Source organism: Periophthalmus magnuspinnatus, chromosome 3 (assembly GCF_009829125.3).
Source record: "Periophthalmus magnuspinnatus isolate fPerMag1 chromosome 3, fPerMag1.2.pri, whole genome shotgun sequence".
Lineage (NCBI taxonomy): Eukaryota > Metazoa > Chordata > Actinopteri > Gobiiformes > Gobiidae > Periophthalmus > Periophthalmus magnuspinnatus.
Window position 1 is genome coordinate 36,324,679 of NC_047128.1, and position 20,575 is coordinate 36,345,253.

Sequence of the window (20,575 nt, forward strand, 5' to 3'; positions counted from 1 at the left end):
TATATAAACAAGCTTATGGGACAGGAAGAGCGCGGGCATTAGCGACGCTTAACCCGGCCCTCTCCTTGGTCCTTATTAGGAGCCTGTTTGGTTTCGTGTGTGCGGTTCGTGTGCGGCGGGTCGGACGTGGGCGGTCGTCTGCTGTGACTCGTTCATGTGCATCACGCTGACACACGGGAAGTGATTTGTCCCGCCGGGTGTCCTCTTTGTTTGGGTGCTAATCTTCTTACGGCATGATGTCATCCGAGAGCGGGATGGAGCGGCTGGAGGCGGGACGTGTCCTGACAGGAAGTTACACACTGTACCAACGCAGACGCTTTTAGAAACAATGGAGTCTGTGCCAGGGGTGCCAGATGATCTGATTAAAACGACTTTTTTTACTGTATTTTATGATATTTTCTAATGTTTCCTCATCTCAAACCGACGTGGAGATGGAGACGTAACAGATAATAATAAAGTGTGACTCAAATTTATTATTATTATTATTATTATTATTATTATTATTATTATTATTATTATTATTATTTTCTCTTGTGTTGTTTTTGTGTTTTTGAAGAAGAGCATATGTCACGTTACGTCACATTTACTCCCTGACAGGACTGTAAACCAAGAATGTCGTCCTACAACTTTTATTACACCGTATTTTAGAGACAAACAGCTGAACGACTTTGTGTAAAGACTTTTTAACGATGAATAAATCAACATTACAACAGGAAATAGTAACGTTCTTATTTTATTTCGACATGTCTGTGTCATCCAGGGACATGTGCAGTATATATGTAATACTACAGTACGCACACGTCCCTTTAAATCAGATTTTACTGTTACCAGGATGTGTTGTGTGGATTTATTATTATTTATTAGTTATTTTCACTTAAAGTTTCCACTGGAGCAGAGTTTCACTGAGTCTGATCCAAACACTGGAGTAAAAACCTGTTTGCCTTTAACGTCAAACTCTGGACTGAAACTGTCTGTGGAGCTTCAGAATTTTACTAGAACTTTGAAAACACACCTTTTAAATACGATGTCCCTGGTGTGGCCTGGGGACACACTGAGGTCCCACCAGAGGAGACGTGTGGACGTGTGGACGTGTGGACATGTCAGATGATCAGGCGTCTCCACTTCAGTCTAGTTCATGTCTCAGTTCTGTTTTCTTTGTTAAAACTTGCACATAAGTGTTTTTAATATTCGTGTGGACTGTGGGACACTCTCTGCTGGAGACAGGGACGTTTTATTTTAGACCCGTCACAATCACAAATGTAAAAGTACGAAGTATTACCACAGAAAAATACTGTGATAAACATTAATATTGAAACCACTAATTAAGTTTCAGGTAAATCATTTCATTAACAGACTGAGCTGCAGATGAACAGGATGCTCCAGTATTTGTCTTATGGTGTAATTGTAGTGAAGTGTGTATTTTACTTCATCTGCTCAGGGACAAACGTGGGAAGTATCTGTGTTTAAATCTGGTACAAACCACTTTTTCTTTTGTAATATTCATGAATTTGTGCACAGTCCCTGACAAATAAAAAACAGATCTAGAAATAAGAACGAATGATGGTCCCCTCCCCCCGAGCAACAGGAAGAGTACTACAAGCAAATACTGTACGACTGTACTGCACAGGACCGTGTACTGCACAGGACCGTGTACTGCACAGGACCGTGTACTGCACAGGACCGTGTACTGCACAGGACCGTGTACTGCACAGGACCGTGTACTTCATAGGACTGTGTACTTCATAGGACTGTGTACTGCACAGGACCGTGTACTGCACAGGACCGTGTACTGCACAGGACCGTGTACTTCATAGGACTGTGTACTTCATAGGACTGTGTACTGCACAGGACCGTGTACTTCATAGGACCGTGTACTTCATAGGACTGTGTTCTAAAACACAAAAAAATACATTTTTAGTTTTACTTTTTGACTTTGTTTTTAGACCTGGATGTTTCCAGGAGCAGAGGACAAACCTCCTGGTCTTAGTCCAGTGTAAAATGGAGGAGACATTTTAATAGTTTTCTTTTGTGATGCAGAAATAATAAACACAATCACAAAAACAGTAGCAGAAACTGGTCTCCATGTCCAGTAGGAGTGCGTCGTCCCCTGTGTCGTGGTTCAGTCCTGGTTCAGTCCTGGTTCAGTCCTGGTTTAGTCCTGGTTTAGTTCTGGTTGAGTCCTAGTTCAGTCCTGGTTCAGTCCTGGTTCAGTCCTGGTTTAGTTCTGGTTTAGTCCTGGTTCAGTCCTGGTTTAGTTCTGGTTTAGTCCTATTCAATATTTGCTACGTTGGCACTGACTATAGTTGGAGTTTTGTTTTTTCTTGTGTCTTTATGTCTTCGCTTGAACCAGTTTCTGTGACACTTTTTTATGTCTTAATCATCTCATATTTAGTCTCATATTTAGTCTCATATTTAGTCTCATATTTAGTCTCATATTTAGTCTCATGTTTAGTCTCATGTTTAGTCTCATGTTTAGTCTCATGTTTAGTCTCATATTTAGTCTCATGTTTAGTCTCATATTTAGTCTCATATTCAGTCTCATATTTAGTCTCATATTTAGTCTCATATTCAGTCTCATATTTAGTCTCATATTTAGTCTCATGTTTAGTCTCATATTTAGTCTCATATTTAGTCTCATGTTTAGTCTCATGTTTAGTCTCATGTTTAGTCTCATGTTTAGTCTCATATTTAGTCTCATGTTTAGTCTCATATTTAGTCTCATATTTAGTCTCATATTCAGTCTCATATTTAGTCTCATATTTAGTCTCATATTTAGTCTCATATTCAGTCTCATGTTTAGTCTCATATTTAGTCTCATGTTTAGTCTCATATTTAGTCTCATGTTTAGTCTCATGTTTAGTCTCATGTTTAGTCTCATATTTAGTCTCATGTTTAGTCTCATATTTAGTCTCATATTTAGTCTCATATTCAGTCTCATATTTAGTCTCATATTTAGTCTCATATTCAGTCTCATATTTAGTCTCATATTTAGTCTCATGTTTAGTCTCATGTTTCGTCTCATATTTAGGTTGTGACTCTTTCTCTAAACTCAAACCTCGTTCTCGCTGCGTCTTGTAGTTTGCAGACTCAGATCTTGTAAAGTTGGGCTGAGAGGAGCAGGAGCCTCAGACTCAGACACAGTTGTTTCTTTTGGCCGCGTCGGCGCTCGGGGCCGCGTCGGCGCTCGGGGCCGCGCTGCAGCTCGGTCCAGAGGTCCGTGCGTAGGACGACCAGATGTTTGGTGTCCGGAGGAGGGACGTGTCCAAATGACTTTTCTCTTGTTTCGAGCGTCTCATGGGCTTAAGATTGACAACATCAGGAATGTGGGTTCTATATTTGTATTTGGAAGGATCCAGAGGAAAATATCAGACTGTGTTGGACATTTTGTCCTCATGTTTGGACGCAGCGCAGAAAAATTATGTGTTTACTCTGTTTATTTCACTTATTTGTGTGATTGGTGTAGCTCGTGTGTCATATCAGAGCTGAGTGGGACAAATATCTATAAAAATAATAAATAACACTTGTATCATTTTCATTTCACACAGTTCAACACAAAACACAAATGAAAGAAACAGATGAAAAAGGAGGTGCAGGTTTCTGGTCAGTTCTGGTCAGATTCCTGCTGGACACTGCCTCATATCTGTCTGAAGGAGGCGCTAACGACACTGAAGCTGTTTGTTTTCAGTTTCTGTTTGTTGGCTTTAGGTTTATGGACAGAAACTGTAAACAAACAGGTGTCACTTCAGTGTCGTTAGCTCCTCCCTCAGATAAAAGTCACTGTCCATCTGCAAACTGACCACAACAGAAGAGCGACTTGGACAAGACGCCAAACGACTTCACTCAAACTTTTGTCCAGTGACAGAATTGAATTTTTCTTTCTCTATGAACCACACGGAGACGACTGAAGCACAGACTGAAGCACAGACTGAAGCGGATGAACTGATGAACTCATGGTTTTAAAACAAAGTGACAACACAAACAAAACAGATGCACAGTGTCTCCCCCTGTGGCACTGAAGTGTACTGCACCCAGTCTTATATTTGTCACTTTATTATTTCATTTTCTGACTTATTCAACTGCAAATAAATCTGTACATTAAAGTTTTTAGTGCAGCAAAGTGTTCACTCGGTCGCACTAGTCCATCGTGACGTCCTCAAGAGCACCCGCAAAGAGCACCCGCAAAGAGCACCCGCAAAGAGCACCCGCAAAGAGCACCCTGCAGTCTGCATTGATCTAACATTGTGCTTTTACACGGTCGGCCTCTGCACAGACGTGGCCCTGGTCGTTTAAGGATCCTTTAAACTTAAATCTGTGTGTCTGGGGTAAACGCTCGTTAACTCCCGTCTTTTATTAAAGTGTTGTTTTTGTGCAGAGTGCTCGAGTGCCAAGGTCTGCCCATCGTCAACGGACAGTGTGACCCGTACGCCGCCGTGTCGCTGCTGGGGCCCTCCAGGTGAACTTTAAACTAAATATATTTATGTTTAACTGAAGTCTGATGACGTAAATCCACTTTTGTGCTTTTGTTTTAGGTCTGAGGCCAAAAAGACTAAAGTGAAAAGAAAAAACAACAACCCACAGTTTGAAGAAGTTTTCTACTTTGAGGTACGACCGAAATACACGAAATAAAACTCTATATTCATAAAACTAAACACACTGGTGACTGGAGTTAGACACAATATTTGAATAAACATGACAATAATGACAAAGTTAATAATAACTCCAGTGCACGAAATAACAATTTTTACATTTTAATTTAACTTTGCTCGGTCACAAATTGAATTCAGTGTAAATATGAGTTTATAGATTATATAAATTAGTCTTTTTCTCCGTGTAGATGTCCGATGTTAGAGCTGTTCCCCGTCATCTGTGCTTTGTTCAGACTCACCTGTGCTCTCTGTTCTTCTGTCAGGCCAAAGGCGGCACACAGGCAGACAGAAGTCATGTAGACAGCCCCTAGTGGTGGGATGTGAGAATACAACAGGGACAGTCTAAGGTCCATCCAAAGAGGCATTTAGTCCACAAAATACTAAGCGTTTTGGAGCTGGATACGGCTCCGGGGAGTGAGTGACTTTAAGTGAGTAACGAGATGCCGATTGTGCAGAAAAGAGTTAGAAAAGTATTTGATTAATTCGTGGATTAACAAAAACAGAAGAGACAGAAACAGGTACCAACACAAGTCACAACCAGGATACACTCACCTAGAAGTGACGTCAGCAGATGGGAAGAGAATCGAATCTCCCGTCTCCTTCTGTCGGGCCAAAGCCGACACACGATCAGACAGAAGTGATGTAGATCGCCCCTAGTGGTGGGATGTGAGAATACAACAGGGACAGTCTAATCACAGGTCGAGTCTGCTGTTTATTAGACTGGATTTAAAACTTTAATTCCTTCATCGTTGTTCATTTACGACGCTGAGGCTGAACAATTTGAGCAAAACATCGAATTGTGATTTTTCAGACGAGCTTTTCAGTTACTATTTATGTTTTAATAAAAGGATTTTGTTCAAAGTTCACATTTTAAACACGTGCAGAAGAAGCGACAAAAAAGTCAAGGCGGGAAAAAAACAGGCAAACGAAACTAATCCAAGAGTCGGAAGTATTTAGAACAAGCTCGTACTGATCTAAACCGCAGAGTTAGCAGGTTTTTCACGCCGCTATTGTCTCTGCGGAGGACGTTATGTCACGTGAAAATCGCCGTCTTTGCTAATTTCGATTTGATCAGGATTCATGTTTCAGCCCTAGCCTTTCATACACATGCCCCCGTTCACCCCGGACTGTCTCTTTCTCTGTGGTGACATTTTTCGCCTCGTTCCCTCCTCTCGTCTCACCCCGTCTCCCCCTCCCTCTCGCTGTGGCACAGAAGACGCAGGACAAGAGTATGATTGATTCAGACAAACCACCAAACAATCCCACCCATTGATTTCTATTGAACAAAAACATCTTATTCCCTGAGCCACATAAACAGCTTCATGTTCTTCATGTTCTTCATGTTCTTCATGTTCTTCATGTTCTTCTGCAGGATCCACACGCGACCGATCAGGCCCCGTGTCTCATTCAAATGTCACTATTTCCTTGAATTAAAAGAACTTCCTAATGGCAAATCCATGATGAACATCACATCAAATCAACTTAAATGACCCACTCGTTTCAACTCAGAGACTCATGTGATTTTAATCCAATCGCTGTGGAATCTTCTCCTCGTTCCCTTTTGCCAAAACTCGCACAAATACAGTTTTTTGTTTGTTTCTCCAGGTGACGCGGCCGTTGAGTCACACAAAGAGGCATTTTGATGTAGAAGAAGAAGATGTGGATAAATTAGCTTTAAGGTGGGAAAAGAAAACACAGATAAAAACGGGACAGTGTGTTTATGTCGAGTGTGTGTGTGTCGAGTGTGTGTGTGTCGAGTGTGTGTGTGTCGAGTGTGTGTGTGTGTCGAGCGTGTTCGTATCAAGCGTGTTCATGTCGAGTGTGTTTATGTCGAGTGTGTTCATGTCGAGTGTGTTCATGTCGAGTGTGTTTATGTCGAGTGTGTTCGTGTCGAGTGTGTTGATGTCGAGTGTGTTGTTGTTGTGTTTGTGTTGATGTCGAGTGTGTTGTTGTTCTGTTTGTGTTGATGTCGAGTGTGTTGTTGTTGTGTTTGTGTTGATGTCGAGTGTGTTGTTGTTCTGTTTGTGTTGATGTCGAGTGTGTTGTTGTTCTGTTTGTGTTGTTGTTCTGTTTGTGTTGATGTCGAGTGTGTTGTTGTTCTGTTTGTGTTGATGTCGAGTGTGTTGTTGTTCTGTTTGTGTTCATGTCGAGTGTGTTGTTGTGTTTGTGTTGATGTCGAGTGTGTTGTTGCTCTGTTTGTGTTGATGTCGAGTGTGTTGTTGTTGTGTTTGTGTTGATGTCGAGTGTGTTGTTGTTGTGTGTTCAGGGTGGATTTGTGGAACGCCAGTAACCTCAAGTTTGGGGATGAGTTTCTTGGAGGAGTCCGTGTTCCCCTCAGAGTCCTGGGACAAGCCGGAGTCCACGACGCCTGGTGAGTGACAGGAGATTTACACACAGGTCTGATACACACACTGATACACACAGGTCTGACACACACAGGTCTGACACACACACACAGGTCTGATACACACACTGACACACACAGGTCTGACACATAGAGCTCAGATTCTGTCGTTCGATTATGTTCTGTTCTCTTATGTCATGCTCTGTCTTGTTCTCTCACGTTCTCATAGGTTCTCTCTCGTCTTCTCTTACGTTCTGTTCTCTCACGTTGTCTTATGTTCTATTCTCTCACGCTCTGTCATATTCTGTCACGCTCTCTCATGGTTTTCTCACATTCTCTTATGTTCTGCTCTCTCACCTTATCTCATGTTCTTTCACATTCTCTTATGTTCTCTCACATTCGCTCATGTTCTGTTCTCTCATACTCTGTCACATTCTCTCATATTCTCTCACATTCTCTTATGTTCTGTTCTCACGTTCTCTCACATTCCCTCAATTCTCTTATGTTCTGTTCTTTCACCTTCCCTCACATTCTCTCATGTTCTCTTATGTCCTGTTCACTCACGTTCTCTCACGTTCCCTCACCTTCCTTCACATTCCCTCACCTTCCTTCCCGTTCTCTCACGTTCCGTCGTTGTTCCGCAGGTACTTCTTGCTGCCCAGGGAGAACGGTGGTAAGTCTGTGAAGGTGGAGGAGCTGGGATCACTGCGTCTGAACATCGTTTACACTGAAGACCACGTTTTTCCGTCGGAGCACTACACGCCGCTCCGAGACCTGCTGCTGCACTCCGCCAACGTGGAGGTCAGTGACGCGACGGGATGTTCCACGTAAACGGCGTGAAACGTGAAACCGCCAAACAAAACGACGTAGAAGCGAAGACGTTTGGCTGCTCGTCCAAGCCGCGGCTTGGACGAGCGGCCAAACGTCTTCGCTTCTACGTCCAGTTTCATCCAAACTTCACGTCGTTCTTCCTCGTTTCAGCCCGTGTCGGCGTCCACGGCTCACGTCCTGGGGGAGGTTTGCCGAGAAAAACAAGAAGCCGCCATCCCGTTGGTGCGTCTCTTCCTTCACTACGGCAAAATCGTGCCTTTTATCAGCGCCATCGCCCACGCAGAAGTGAACAGGACACAGTGAGCGACTCCATTCATTCTTTCATTCGTTATAATCCGTTTACGCTCTGACGTTCTTCCTCGCGCAGGGATCCTAACACAATTTTCCGAGGAAATTCACTGACGTCCAAGTGCATCGACGAAACCATGAAGCTCGCAGGAATGCACTATCTCCAAGTCACGCTCAAACCGATCATCGACGAGGTACGGGATCGTCGTTTAATTTATGTCCGATGTCTGTGGAAACGTTTTTGATAATTTACGATATATTTTTTCCCGATCTGCAGATCTGTACGGACCATAAAGCTTGTGAAATTGACCCGGTCAAGCTGAAAGAATCCGAGAATTTGGACACCAACAGGGTAAGGCATGTGGGGTTTTGTTTTATGATTGGACGAGGTGAAGTTACAGGTCAGATCTGTGGAGAGGTGGATAAAAACACATGGATAAATGAACAATCTGTGAGTTTAAAGTGTAGACTGTGTAAAAAAACTGAGTAAATCCGTTGTGTCGTGTGGTTTATAACGACTTTTACTTCTAATATAATAATAAAAACATCATATTTTCATTTTTTTATCTGTTTCTAACCACGTTTTTGTCTTTTAGGAAAACCTCCGTCAGTACGTGGACCGAATCTTTAACGTCATCACCACCTCGGGCGTCCGCTGTCCCACCGTCATGTGCGACATCTTCTTTTCTCTGAGGGAATCGGCCGCCACGCGTTTTCAAGGTAACGCCACAAAAGATTGGAAGCTGAAGGAGTCATCAGCCGTAGTTCATAATGGACAGGAAGCGGGAAGAAAGAAACGTACAGGATGTGCACGCAGCCCAAGGACGCCGCTTTTCTCCGCTCACAGGATCTCTGAAAAGCTTTTTGTGCTCAGCTATTTGTGTCAGACCTGAAACCACTTAAGCCCCGCAGGCAGCAGCTCGTTCTGTGCGCGGATGATGCACTGAGGATGTCACTGCATGTGCACCGCTGCCCCCTGTTGGACAGTGTGTGGTACTACAGACACGTCATTATTTAACAGTAAAATGCAGTTTTTAAAAATAATAAAACGAGTGTGATTTGGTTTAGCTCTGGACTAGTGCAGGAAACAATCAGACATAAATTATCCTTTATTTATTTATTTTTTTACCATTATTTTTTAGACCAAAAAAATGTGTTAAATGATTTTATTGGATATTTATAATTTGCAAAAATAGGTTTGCCACTAGTTTTATTTTGTGTGAAACGGAAAAAATGAAAAGTGAAAGTCAAAGGTCAGATAAAGTCCAGACAGTGGCTCAGTTTGTGGACTGTTTGCCCACGGGAAAACTAAAAGGTTTGCGGTTCAAATCCCGCTCTTGACATAAAACATTATGGGTAGAGCAGTCAGATCCAGTGACCCACAGGTGAATACTGTTGTTATGTCCTTGGGCAAGACACTTAACGCACCTCGCCCCTGTGTGTGTGAGTGTGAGTGGTTCTAGATGTAAAAAGCTTTGAGCCTTGAAGGTGGAAAAGCGTTTTATATAAAAATGTGACCGTTTTATTCACCGTTCCTGCTGTTAGTTTGTCGAGCTTTAACGTCGTAAAAATCAGTTTGTCCACAGTTTCTTCATGTGAAAACTGAACCAAGTGTGTAATAACTTTCCTTTTTGTTTCAGTCGACCAGGACGTCCGATACACCGCCGTGAGCAGTTTTATCTTCCTCCGTTTCTTTGCACCAGCCATTCTCTCTCCAAACCTGTTCCAGCTGCGGCCGCATCATCCCGTGAGTTAAACCTCCACCTCGGCTTTAGTCAAAATAATCTAAACTGAGCGACGGATCTTACAGTTTTCTTATCCTCTGCTTTGTGTTTAGGACCCTGCCACTTCCCGAACCCTCACTCTGATCTCCAAAACCATCCAGACCCTCGGAAGTCTCGCCAAATCGAAATCTGTGAGTTTTAAAAATACTAAAATGTGACGATTGATGTTTTTTTTCACGTCCAGTCTGTAACATCTGCTGTTCACTGGGCTTCTCTTTCAGGCCAATTTCAAAGAGTCGTACATGGCGGCGTTTTACGATTACTTTAATGAGCAGAAATATGCAGACGCCGTGAAAAACGTAAGTCCTGGCTTGATTTTTCTACTGAACAAAAGAGGCTTGTGTCGCTGTGGTTTTAAAATATGTGAACGATGTCAAACCGGTAGTAAAATGTTCCTTCTGTTTGTTTTTTTTCTTAAAGTTCTTAGATCTTATCTCGACGTCAGGAAAGTGGGACCAGAAGAGCATTGAAACGCCCATCATGCTAAAAGAGGGGTAAGCTCACAGTTTTACAGTTAAATAACAATATTTCTTTAAAAAAAAAACCCACACAATCAGGTTTAATCCATGTTATAATGACGTTTCCTCATCACAAACAGACCTGGACCTGTTTTGTTTCATTCACACTCGTTTAACCCTTTATTTTTAGTCTGTTTGAGAGAAGAACTCAACCTAAATCTGCAGCGTTTGTGTGTTAAACGTGTGTGAATGAAATAAAACACAACTCCAGGTCTGTGTGTGACGAGGAAACGACATAAAAACATAAATCTGACCTTTAAAAGATGAAATAAACCTGCAAATCAATGCTTTTTATATAAAACACGTGTCATTCAGGTCATGTGGTCGAACTTTAGCCTTTTCCACATTTGCACATTTAATAATATTTAAATTTTTGTATCTTGCAGCTTCAGTAGTTTAATGTTTATAAGAAATAACACCAAAACTGCAGTAACTCAATTTATGTTATAATATTGTGACAAACCAGAGTGAATTAACATTATTTAGCATAATTATTAATAGTTTTTATTTTACCTGTACTCATTTTATGTAGAGAATATTTGTAAATGTTATGTAAATTGGTTTAAAGTGTCAGGATCAGTGTTTGTAGTGAGTATTTTCTGGAAAAGAGGACAGAAACTATAAGATTCCGCTTCTTTCTGCTCCTTTTCACTCATCTCTTGTGTCTCTTTTTATATTTTATGAATGAAATAAACATAAATAAAGTAAAATCAACAGATAAATGCATTTTAAAACACTGTTGTTCTAAGTGTATGAGGCACATTCTGCGCTAACCTCAGCCTCTGTCAGGAGCGTGTTTTGTCGTTTCGTCACCTCCTCCTTCTTGTGTTAATGCTGTCGTCCTAAAGGAGTGTAAAACTCACTATAAAGAGGGTTGATGGGAAGGGGTCAAAGCACAGCACAAAGGGCAGGTAAGAGCGTCTGTGTTTGGAGCTTTGCCCCGTGTCCCCCCTGTGTGTCCCTCTGACCCCTGACCTCTGACCTCATCACGGAGCCGCTGTTAGACGCCGCAGCACTTTACTTTACCACCGTGTACATCCTAAAGGTTTTATATTATGCAGTATTTATTTATTTATTGTAGTTTAGGGCAGTGGTTCTCAAAATCTGACGGTCACTGTAAAAACCATGTCCTTTTATCGCTCCGTGTGCGATGGCTGCGGCTTCATTTATACTATTTGCAATTTCTGTGCATTTTTGGGGATATTTTGTAATTTTTTTCTTCACTGAGAAAAGATTCGAGCTGCAGGGAGTTGAATAAATCACTTCTATGACGAGTTATAGATACAAACTAATACTAAAGTGTTACTCAGCTGGTTATGTTTGCACCTCATCATTATTATTTTTACACTTTTCAAATAGTTTTTGGGGGGTTCAGTATTATTGTTTATCATCTATACTTTCTTCAGAAATATTTCATACTTAAAAATGTGTGACAGGCCTAAACTTACTGAACTGAAAACTTACACTAAACTTTTGTAAAATGGATAAAATAGTTCTAAATATTGATTACCCCAAAGAACAAAACACCAGTATCTTTGTCTCTGGATTAAACACTCGAGCTTTAAACCTCCAGAACCGCAGTTTGAGAAACACTGGAACTGTTGGAAAAGGAGTAAAAGTAAAATACTTCCTACCTGATATCTGATAGTATAAAATACTCCAGCTGCTTTTAGACGACACGAGTCGTCACAGAGTCAGAGAGACACAGAGTCACAGAGTCACAGTTACTCTAGTGTAAAGTTACTCTGGTGTAAAGTTACTCCGGTGTAAAGTTACTCTAGTGTAAAGTTACTCTGGTGTAAAGTTACTCTGGTGTAATGTTACTCTAGTGTAAAGTTACTCTGGTGTAAAGTTACTCTGGTGTAAAGTTACTCCAGTGTAAAGTTACTCTAGTGTAAAGTTACTCTAGTGTAAAGTTACTCTGGTGTAAAGTTACTCTGGTGTAAAGTTACTCCAGTGTAAAGTTACTCCAGTGTAAAGTTACTCTAGTGTAAAGTTACTCTGGTGTAAAGTTACTCAGGTGTAACGTTACTCCAGTGTAAAGTTACTCTAGTGTAAAGTTACTCTAGTGTAAAGTTACTCTAGTGTAAAGTTACTCTAGTGTAAAGTTACTCTAGTGTAAAGTTACTCAGGTGTAACGTTACTCCGGTGTAAAGTTACTCCAGTGTAAAGTTACTCTAGTGTAAAGTTACTCTGGTGTAAAGTTACTCTGGTGTAAAGTTACTCCAGTGTAAAGTTACTCTAGTGTAAAGTTACTCTGGTGTAAAGTTACTCTGGTGTAAAGTTACTCCAGTGTAAAGTTACTCTAGTGTAAAGTTACTCTGGTGTAAAGTTACTCCAGTGTAAAGTTACTCTGGTGTAAAGTTACTCTGGTGTAAAGTAAAGTGCTCACTCTTGCTGTTAGACGTAGAAACACTTGGTGTAATAGTTCCAGTTGGGGTGATATTGTTTTAATAATATATTGTTAGATATTGTTTAAAAAATCTGTTCATTATGTTTATTTGACCCAAAAGAAAAACTGATAAACGTTTTGTGCAGGTGACTGTGTTTTATAAGATAATTATATAATCTTTATCATATAATTATATAATCTTTATCATATAATGATATAATCTGGTGAGTGTTTTGAAGGCGACACATTAAACATGTTCATCTGACGTCGTAAATGTCCAGAAAGGTTTGTTTTTGCAGAGCTTGTTTTTTTCCCAAATTTTAAGTTTTCTTTTCAAACTATTTAAATGAAGGTGGAATTCTGAATTATTGAGATTAAATTAGCATCATAACAGTATTTTAGGGTTTTCTGTCTGAATATTCCACCATATTGAATCATATTTAGTGAAGCTTCATTTAGACTCTCATAAAGTTACAGGTGCATATATATAAATATATAAATATATAAATGTATATGAGGTGTGCTCAGGTGTATCATTTGGTGTCTAGACCCTGGTCCATTTTGTCCCATGTGATTTTCCAGAAACAGTTTCTCCTTGTGGTTATTTTCCTCAGACAAACCGTCGTGTTTCATATTCTGTCCTTTATCAGCAGACGTCCTACACGTCATGGTGGATTTATGTTTCAGTTCTTCTTTAGTTCTTTGGTGATGGTGCTGCTTTTGGTTTCACATGAACTGAACCAAACGATATTTTAAACTTTGATATGAACCAGAAGACACAACGATCTGGACACGATCTGTGGGTCACTGGAAAAACTATGTCCAAATAATCAATAAACTCATAGAGTGTGACTATGAGACTGTACAGAGAGACGAGAGACGGACAGAGACAGAGCATGGTCCTCTACTGTGGGACAGAGACAGAGGGACAGAGGGACAGAGCATGCAAATCAAAGCTTGCACAGGTTCAGTTTTGGGGGTTGGACACTTGTTGCACTTGGACATAAATTGTTTAGTTTATAAAAAATGCCGGCGACATTTTTAACTTAATCTTTTAAAAACTAGTGATGCACCAATCCAAGAATTTTCACAATATGACACTTGAATGGAAACGCTAACATGCTAACACACTAACACGCTAACACCAGACCTTTGCATAAACCACATTATCACCTCTTCAGAGTCAAACGTGACCAGGAACTAGTCGTTATATTTTCTTAATTTTTGTCCTTACACAATATTCTAAATGATTTCCCCCCAAATCAGACTGAGATCGGTGCATCTCTGTCAGAATCAGATCATTTTAACACGTTTTTCTGTCCAATTTCTCTGCAGGTTTATGATAAAACGAGCCCAGGGTAGAAATCGTTTTGGTATGAAGAACTTCAAGAAGAGATGGTTTCGTCTCACAAACCACGAGTTCACCTACCACAAAACCAAAGGTGCGTCCACAAAACCAAAGGTGCGTCCACAAAACCAAAGGTGCGTCCACAAAACCAAAGGTGCGTCCACAGTGTCATGGGAAAGGTTTTACAGAGTCTGATGGAGCTGTGTTTAATGCACTGCGGTGTTTCTGTGGAGGAGGAGTGTGAGAAACAATAGGGGAAAGTGCTGAACGTTCACTTGGCTCAGCTCTGCGTCTCACATGTGCTGCAGATCCTGTTACTGAACACGCAATAATTCTGCTGCATCTCCTCCACCGTCACGAGAAACACACGAGAAACATTTCCCACACTGGAGACGCCGGTGCAGAGCTGCAGACTCATATATGACTTTAGACTGAGCGTAACACGTCTCCAGAAGATGAGTTAATCCAGAAAGAATGTACTGTGAAAGAAGAAACAAAAATCCCAAACAAATAAATAAATCAGACGTTTTGCAATTGAGTTATAAAAAGTAAGGCACAAAAAATGTAAAAAGTAAATTGACAAAATTTGAAAATACACAAAAAAGTGGTTTTCATATAGTTTATTCTTCATATTCATATTTATATTTTGGATTTTGCCACATCAGTCTTTTTGTGGTTGTTGTATTTCATAGTTTTTTCTGTATCTGGACTTGATTATCTTATCTTATTCATTTTATTTACTTAAAAACTAAACAAAAACACAGTAAAAAAGACAGCTCCTTTTCATTATGTATTAAAATCATGTGAAATACTAAATAAAAGTGAATATTATTGTTATTCCTCTTCGTGCTGGTGGTTTGACTGCGCTCCTCTTCTCTTCCAGGAGAGGGCGCCCTGTGCAGCATTCCCATAGAGAACATCCTGGCAGTGGAGCGTCTGGAGGAGGAGTCTTTTAAAATGAAAAATGTGAGGCCCACACACAGCCGCTTTTGTCAGACCTTTGGGATTTTCAACTTCCAATAAAAACGACTTTTCCCAAAATTCATCTTGAATGTTTTTCCCGTTGTAGATGTTCCAGGTCATCCAGCCAGAGAGGGCGCTGTACATCCAGGCCAACAACTGTGTGGAGGCTCGAGACTGGATTGATATTCTGACCAAAGTGAGCCAGTGTAACCGAAAACGCCTCAGCACCTACCACCCCTCGGCTTACCTCAACGGACACTGGCTCTGCTGCAAACTGTCGGCTGACACGGCCCCGGGATGCACGCCCTGCACCGGGTGTGTCCTCTGTCCTCTGTCCTCTGTCCTCTGTCCACTGAGTTTCTTATACTGATGTTTTGTTTGGTTCTTTTCCAGAGGGCTTCCTGCAAACATACAGCTGGACGTTGATGGAGATCGAGAAACTGAGAGGATCTACTCCCTGTTCAGCACGTACATGAACAAACTGGTCAATATGCAAGGTCAGGAAGTCTTATTTAATAATATAGAGTCAGGAACATGTTTAACACACAAAACCTGCACATTTCAAACTGAAAACACTCTGTTCCACCTTGTGATGTCATCGTGTGGTGATACAGGAAGTGCTCCACTGTGTTTTTAAACTCCACACACCTTCATTTCTAGAATCATTTGGATCATTTCAGTCCTGGAGTTGTCTCTTATCTCGACTGAACTAAAGGTAAAAGGAGGAGTTCACTTGAAAACTGCCACTTCGTGACATCACAGGGTGGAACAGAGCGTTTTGAGCTTTGGAGATGAAATGAAACACAACTCCAGGTCTGTTTTTAAGGAGGTAACAGTGTTAGAACATGGATTAAAGCTCAGAGTCCATGTTGTGTCATACGGAGCTTTAACAGACACAGTCGCTGATGTTTCCTTCACTGCTCGTTTCTTTTTGAATCACACTGACGTCTCCACAGATCTGTCGTTTTAGAGATGATCCGACCCAGTTATCTCCACAAACTCTTGGAAAACTTCAAATCTTTAACACTTGATCTTATTATATCTCCGTGTCGTCTCTGTTGTTCTTGTTTCAGAGGCGTGCGGCAGTAAGTCCGTGTACGACGGCCCTGAGCAGGAGGAATACTCGAGCTTTGTCATCGACGATCCTCAGGAAACATATAAAACTCTGAAGCTGATCGTTTCGGCCGTGCAGACGCTGGAGCAGCAGCACACCAAGTACAAACGAGACAAGTTCAAGAAGACCAAGATCGGCAGTCAGTGAGTGGACGCACACTCTGAGACGTTTAAAGTGGAATCGTGTTTAATCAGAGTCGATCGCAGCTTTGTCCAAACATTTATCACTTTATCATGTAGCTCTAATGCCACACTGTGAAACATTGTGTGTTTAAAATCCAGAGCAGCACGAGTCGACCTCACATTTTACATTTTACATAAACATTTTACATTTTACATTTTACATTTTACATTTTACATAAACATTTGATGCAGAATAAATTCACTGTTGTTCTGTTTAATTTTGCTGTATTTTTTCAGCTGTGGCAGAACTTTAACAAGTAGTAAAACTGTATGTATCTGTACTTTACTTTAGTACATTTTACAGTGTGTACTTTTTACTTTGACTTATACATCTGAGAGCAGTATCTGTACTTTCTACTCCACTACATTTTGAACTGGAAAAGTAAAAGTATTTTTGATGATCGTGCGAGAGCTGCTGAAAAAGCTGCGGGTTTATTTTTAAAACTTTGAATTCGAGCAAAAAATATACAAATAAAAACACAAGGAAAGCATCAAAATCACAACATTAGAAGATTTAATACACCTCAGACTCAAAATACTTTTACTGTTTACTCTTTAAGCACATTTTTAAACTTGTAATACTTTTGCTTAGTAGATTTTTTCATGTGATACTTTTACTTAAGTTACAGTACTTTGTCACTGTACATAATAATAATAACAATAATAATCATAATAATATATTGTTTTAAGCCGTTACTATGACACAATAATTTAAAATATTCTCTTTCTCTTCTTAAACCGTCTCATGTAAACGATCTTTACTTTATTATCTTTCCCTGATCCTCACGTCGACCTGTCGTTCTGTTTTCAGGGAGCATCCGATCGGAGACAAGAGTTTCCAGTGCTACATCCGACAGCAGTCTGAGAGCTCCACCTACTCCATCTAAACCAGCAGCGCGTCCTGTGACCTCTGGCTCCGCCTCTGTCTCACCTGACGCCTGTTTGACGACGTGTGAGCGGACTGGACAGGAGGAGCCGTGTGTGAGGTCCTTTTGTGCGCTTTAAACGAAGGTGCGGCGCGTCGATGTCGTGATAAACTTGGATTTCAACAGAGCGATGAAGAACCGATGTGGAAATCCAGATGAAGTTTAAACGTCCAAACAAATTCACTGGACACGTTTGACAGTGATGCACTTTAACTGTCCCCAGATCCCTGGACGAACAAGCAGAACTTTGAGCTGATTTTTGTTGTAATTTCATTCGTTGTGCTTCAGACAGACCAAATTTAAGAAAGATGGACTGTATTTTTCCATTTTTGGGAGGTGTTGTGCCCATATATTTTTCTTGTTTTTGTTCGTAACCTCCTCAGGAAGGCTGTGAGGGTCGAGGGCACATGAAGGGACCAGCCACAGCCCAAAGCATTTCACACTCTCCACGTTTGTTGTTTTTGTGCTTAAACATGTTGTAGCTCCACATTTCAAAGCCTCATTACTGTCCCTTTGTATCTGGTACAGTGGGTAAAGTGATGCTTTTAAATATATATTTTTAACGCCACAAATCAGCGAATGCTTTTATTGTTTATCTGCAGTTTTGCCAAATCACATCCAGTTCAAAATACAGTTAAAAGTTCAGTTTTATCAGGTCAGTGCAGGTTAAGACGCATCGTGGACCAGAAACATGTCATTTTTTTAACCTCTGGGCAAACGGACAAAGATAAAAATGATATTATAATGTACTTAAAGTCAAAACAACGTGTAACTTCTATTTATTTTTAAAAATGTGTCTCTGGATTTGCAGAGAATTGAGTTTTTAGATTGTGTCATTTGGCAGGTTTTACGCTGGATGCTCTTCCCTGAATCTCTTAAACTTTAATGCCGCTCTTTAATATTTAAAGTTAGTAATCGTACACATTTTAAAGTCGGCCGATATCCAATGAAAGCGTCACTGATGTGGTCTTGAAGTCTTATATAATGTTGTGTGACTGATGTGTTGTTGTGTTTTTGCCCTGTCAGCTGCCGCACAATCCCCCATTTTATCCTTATTTTAACACAGAAAAGCTCCGTGTTGAACCGGTCAAACCCCGACTTCATCATTAAGGTACATATATCTATGATTAGTTTGTTGCGTTGATCTGTGTGTGGTGTGATGCACATTTTGTACGTTCACTCTCTCGACCTGTGCGTGTAAAAGTCTCGTCCGTTCGTCTCTTTTATTCAACATGTTCCAGTTGTTTTTACTGCAAACCGTCGTGCACATTTGAACATTTTTCCCGATGCAAATCACGTCCTGAACAGTGCCAGACATCACGTCACTTTTATAAGAAATCCTCTTTTATGGACAGTAATGGTTTAGATATGTTTTTATATCACAAATCCCGTACTGTTTTCCAGTCGCATTTTCTCTATATATTGTCGTCATGATGTTTTTGTCATACAGATGTTGCCACGTGACTGAACGAGTGAAGTGTGTGTGCAGTGTGTGTGTGTGTAATCGTGTATTTGAGTGTGTGTGTGTGTGTGTGTGATCATGTATTTGACACGTTGAGTTTCTTTGCCAATTGATCAGACACAGTGTTACAGGCAGAACCACTTAAACTGTACAAACATCCACCGCCTGTTAAAGTTGTGGCCAGTTTTTCTCTTTATAAAACACATTTCTCTTTCCGTTTCAGTTCTTTTAGTTTCGGTTTGTCCACGACGCTCACTCTACTCAAGCCTTTGTAACTTAACATTAAACTTTTTTCCATTTGCTGAGCTTTAAAACACACAATAATTAAAAATAAGCCCGAAATGATTCATACTCCTGCTGAAAGCTCTGTTACAAAATAATGTAAAAACACCCAAATATGAAACTAATTTATGCAATTTAAGACATGATTTACCAAAAAAAAACATGTCTGAATGTTTTAAACTAAGATTTGAATCATAAGATGGATAAGGATGAGCACTAGAGCGAGAAGGGAGTGAAAAATTATAAAAACGTCTTAAAAGTACCACACGTATCTGCAGCTGGAGACTTTATGGTAAATGTGTTTTTATTATTCATGAGGCAGATTTATGCTGATTTTGTTGTTTTCACTTTCTCTTTGTGACAAAAACTGGAACTAAAGACGGACTCACTAAACCAGGACTAAACCAGGACTAAACCAGGACAAAACCAGGACAAAACCAGGACTAAACCAGGACTAAACCAGGACAAAACCAGGACAAAACCAGGACTAAAGCAGGACTAAAGCAGGACTAAAGCAGGACTAAACCAGGACTAAACCAGGACTAAACCAGGACTAAACCAGGACAAAACCAGGACTAAACCAGGACTAAACCAGGACTAAACCAGGACTAAACCAGGACTAAACCAGGACTAAATCAGGACAAAACCAGGACTAAACCAGGACTAAACCAGGACTAAACCAGGTCTAACAGTTGAAATATTCCTCTCCGTTGTTGCATACATTTGGGCTCCTCGTCTGTTTTTAATCTTTTGCCACATATTTCACATAATTTAAGATAATCCTTCCCAGCACATCAGTTCGTTGGTTTAACCGAAAGTTACAGTAATAAACTCCTCCTCTCGACCCGACGCCAGCAGAGACACGACTTATGCAATAACTGTTTTTACGCATGCAATAATAGAATAAACTCTATGTCCATTCACTTTTACAAAAAACGCTCACGTCTGTGGACTGATAATGTGCAGAACATGTTATAAAGGGAGAACAGTGTATTTTGTACAAATATTTTAAAAGTATTAAAATAATCCTCTTAAATGTACAGAAAATGTCGGATGAAAGATGAAAATGTGACGTGTTTTTCCTGAATATCTAAAAGAGACAAATATTAATGTAAAACCTGTGTCTGCGTCTTTTGTTGTGTCTTTTTATCAATGGAGTGTGTGTATCTGCATATACACACACACACACACACACCCCACCCACACACATATACACACACACACCCCCACACACCCACACACACACATATACACACACACACACACATCTGCATGGACCTTGAAAGTCATTATTTTATTGCAGTTTCTTTTTCTCTGTGGCTGTGGAGAAATGTTTAGAGAGAAATGTGTTTAATCATAAAACCTGAGACAAACTGTGTCTTAAAAACAAACTGAGGGTCAGAGGTTTATGGACCGTCCAGTTTAACTGTATAAACAGAGTCATGGTCCATGTTCTTCTCTGGGTCACGGGGGCATCAGTCGAAACAGCGACTCT

General features: G+C 40.5%; 1 protein-coding gene across 1 annotated transcript in view; it reads left to right on the forward strand.

Moving 5' to 3' along the window:
• rasa3 (RAS p21 protein activator 3) overlaps positions 1-20,193 on the forward strand; it is a 52,337-nt gene extending 32,144 nt beyond the window's left edge. Inside the window, exons 6-24 of the mRNA XM_033990183.2 lie at positions 4,373-4,453; positions 4,530-4,602; positions 6,252-6,325; positions 6,913-7,017; positions 7,635-7,791; positions 7,972-8,120; positions 8,189-8,303; positions 8,387-8,461; positions 8,706-8,829; positions 9,750-9,856; positions 9,947-10,024; positions 10,115-10,192; positions 10,314-10,387; positions 14,139-14,245; positions 15,035-15,117; positions 15,221-15,429; positions 15,508-15,611; positions 16,188-16,371; positions 17,222-20,193. Coding sequence (XP_033846074.1) covers positions 4,373-4,453; positions 4,530-4,602; positions 6,252-6,325; positions 6,913-7,017; positions 7,635-7,791; positions 7,972-8,120; positions 8,189-8,303; positions 8,387-8,461; positions 8,706-8,829; positions 9,750-9,856; positions 9,947-10,024; positions 10,115-10,192; positions 10,314-10,387; positions 14,139-14,245; positions 15,035-15,117; positions 15,221-15,429; positions 15,508-15,611; positions 16,188-16,371; positions 17,222-17,297 — 2,053 coding nt within the window. The 3' untranslated portion in view covers positions 17,298-20,193. The remainder of the gene's footprint in view (positions 1-4,372; positions 4,454-4,529; positions 4,603-6,251; positions 6,326-6,912; positions 7,018-7,634; positions 7,792-7,971; positions 8,121-8,188; positions 8,304-8,386; positions 8,462-8,705; positions 8,830-9,749; positions 9,857-9,946; positions 10,025-10,114; positions 10,193-10,313; positions 10,388-14,138; positions 14,246-15,034; positions 15,118-15,220; positions 15,430-15,507; positions 15,612-16,187; positions 16,372-17,221) is intronic.
• The last annotated feature ends 382 nt before the right edge of the window (positions 20,194-20,575 follow it).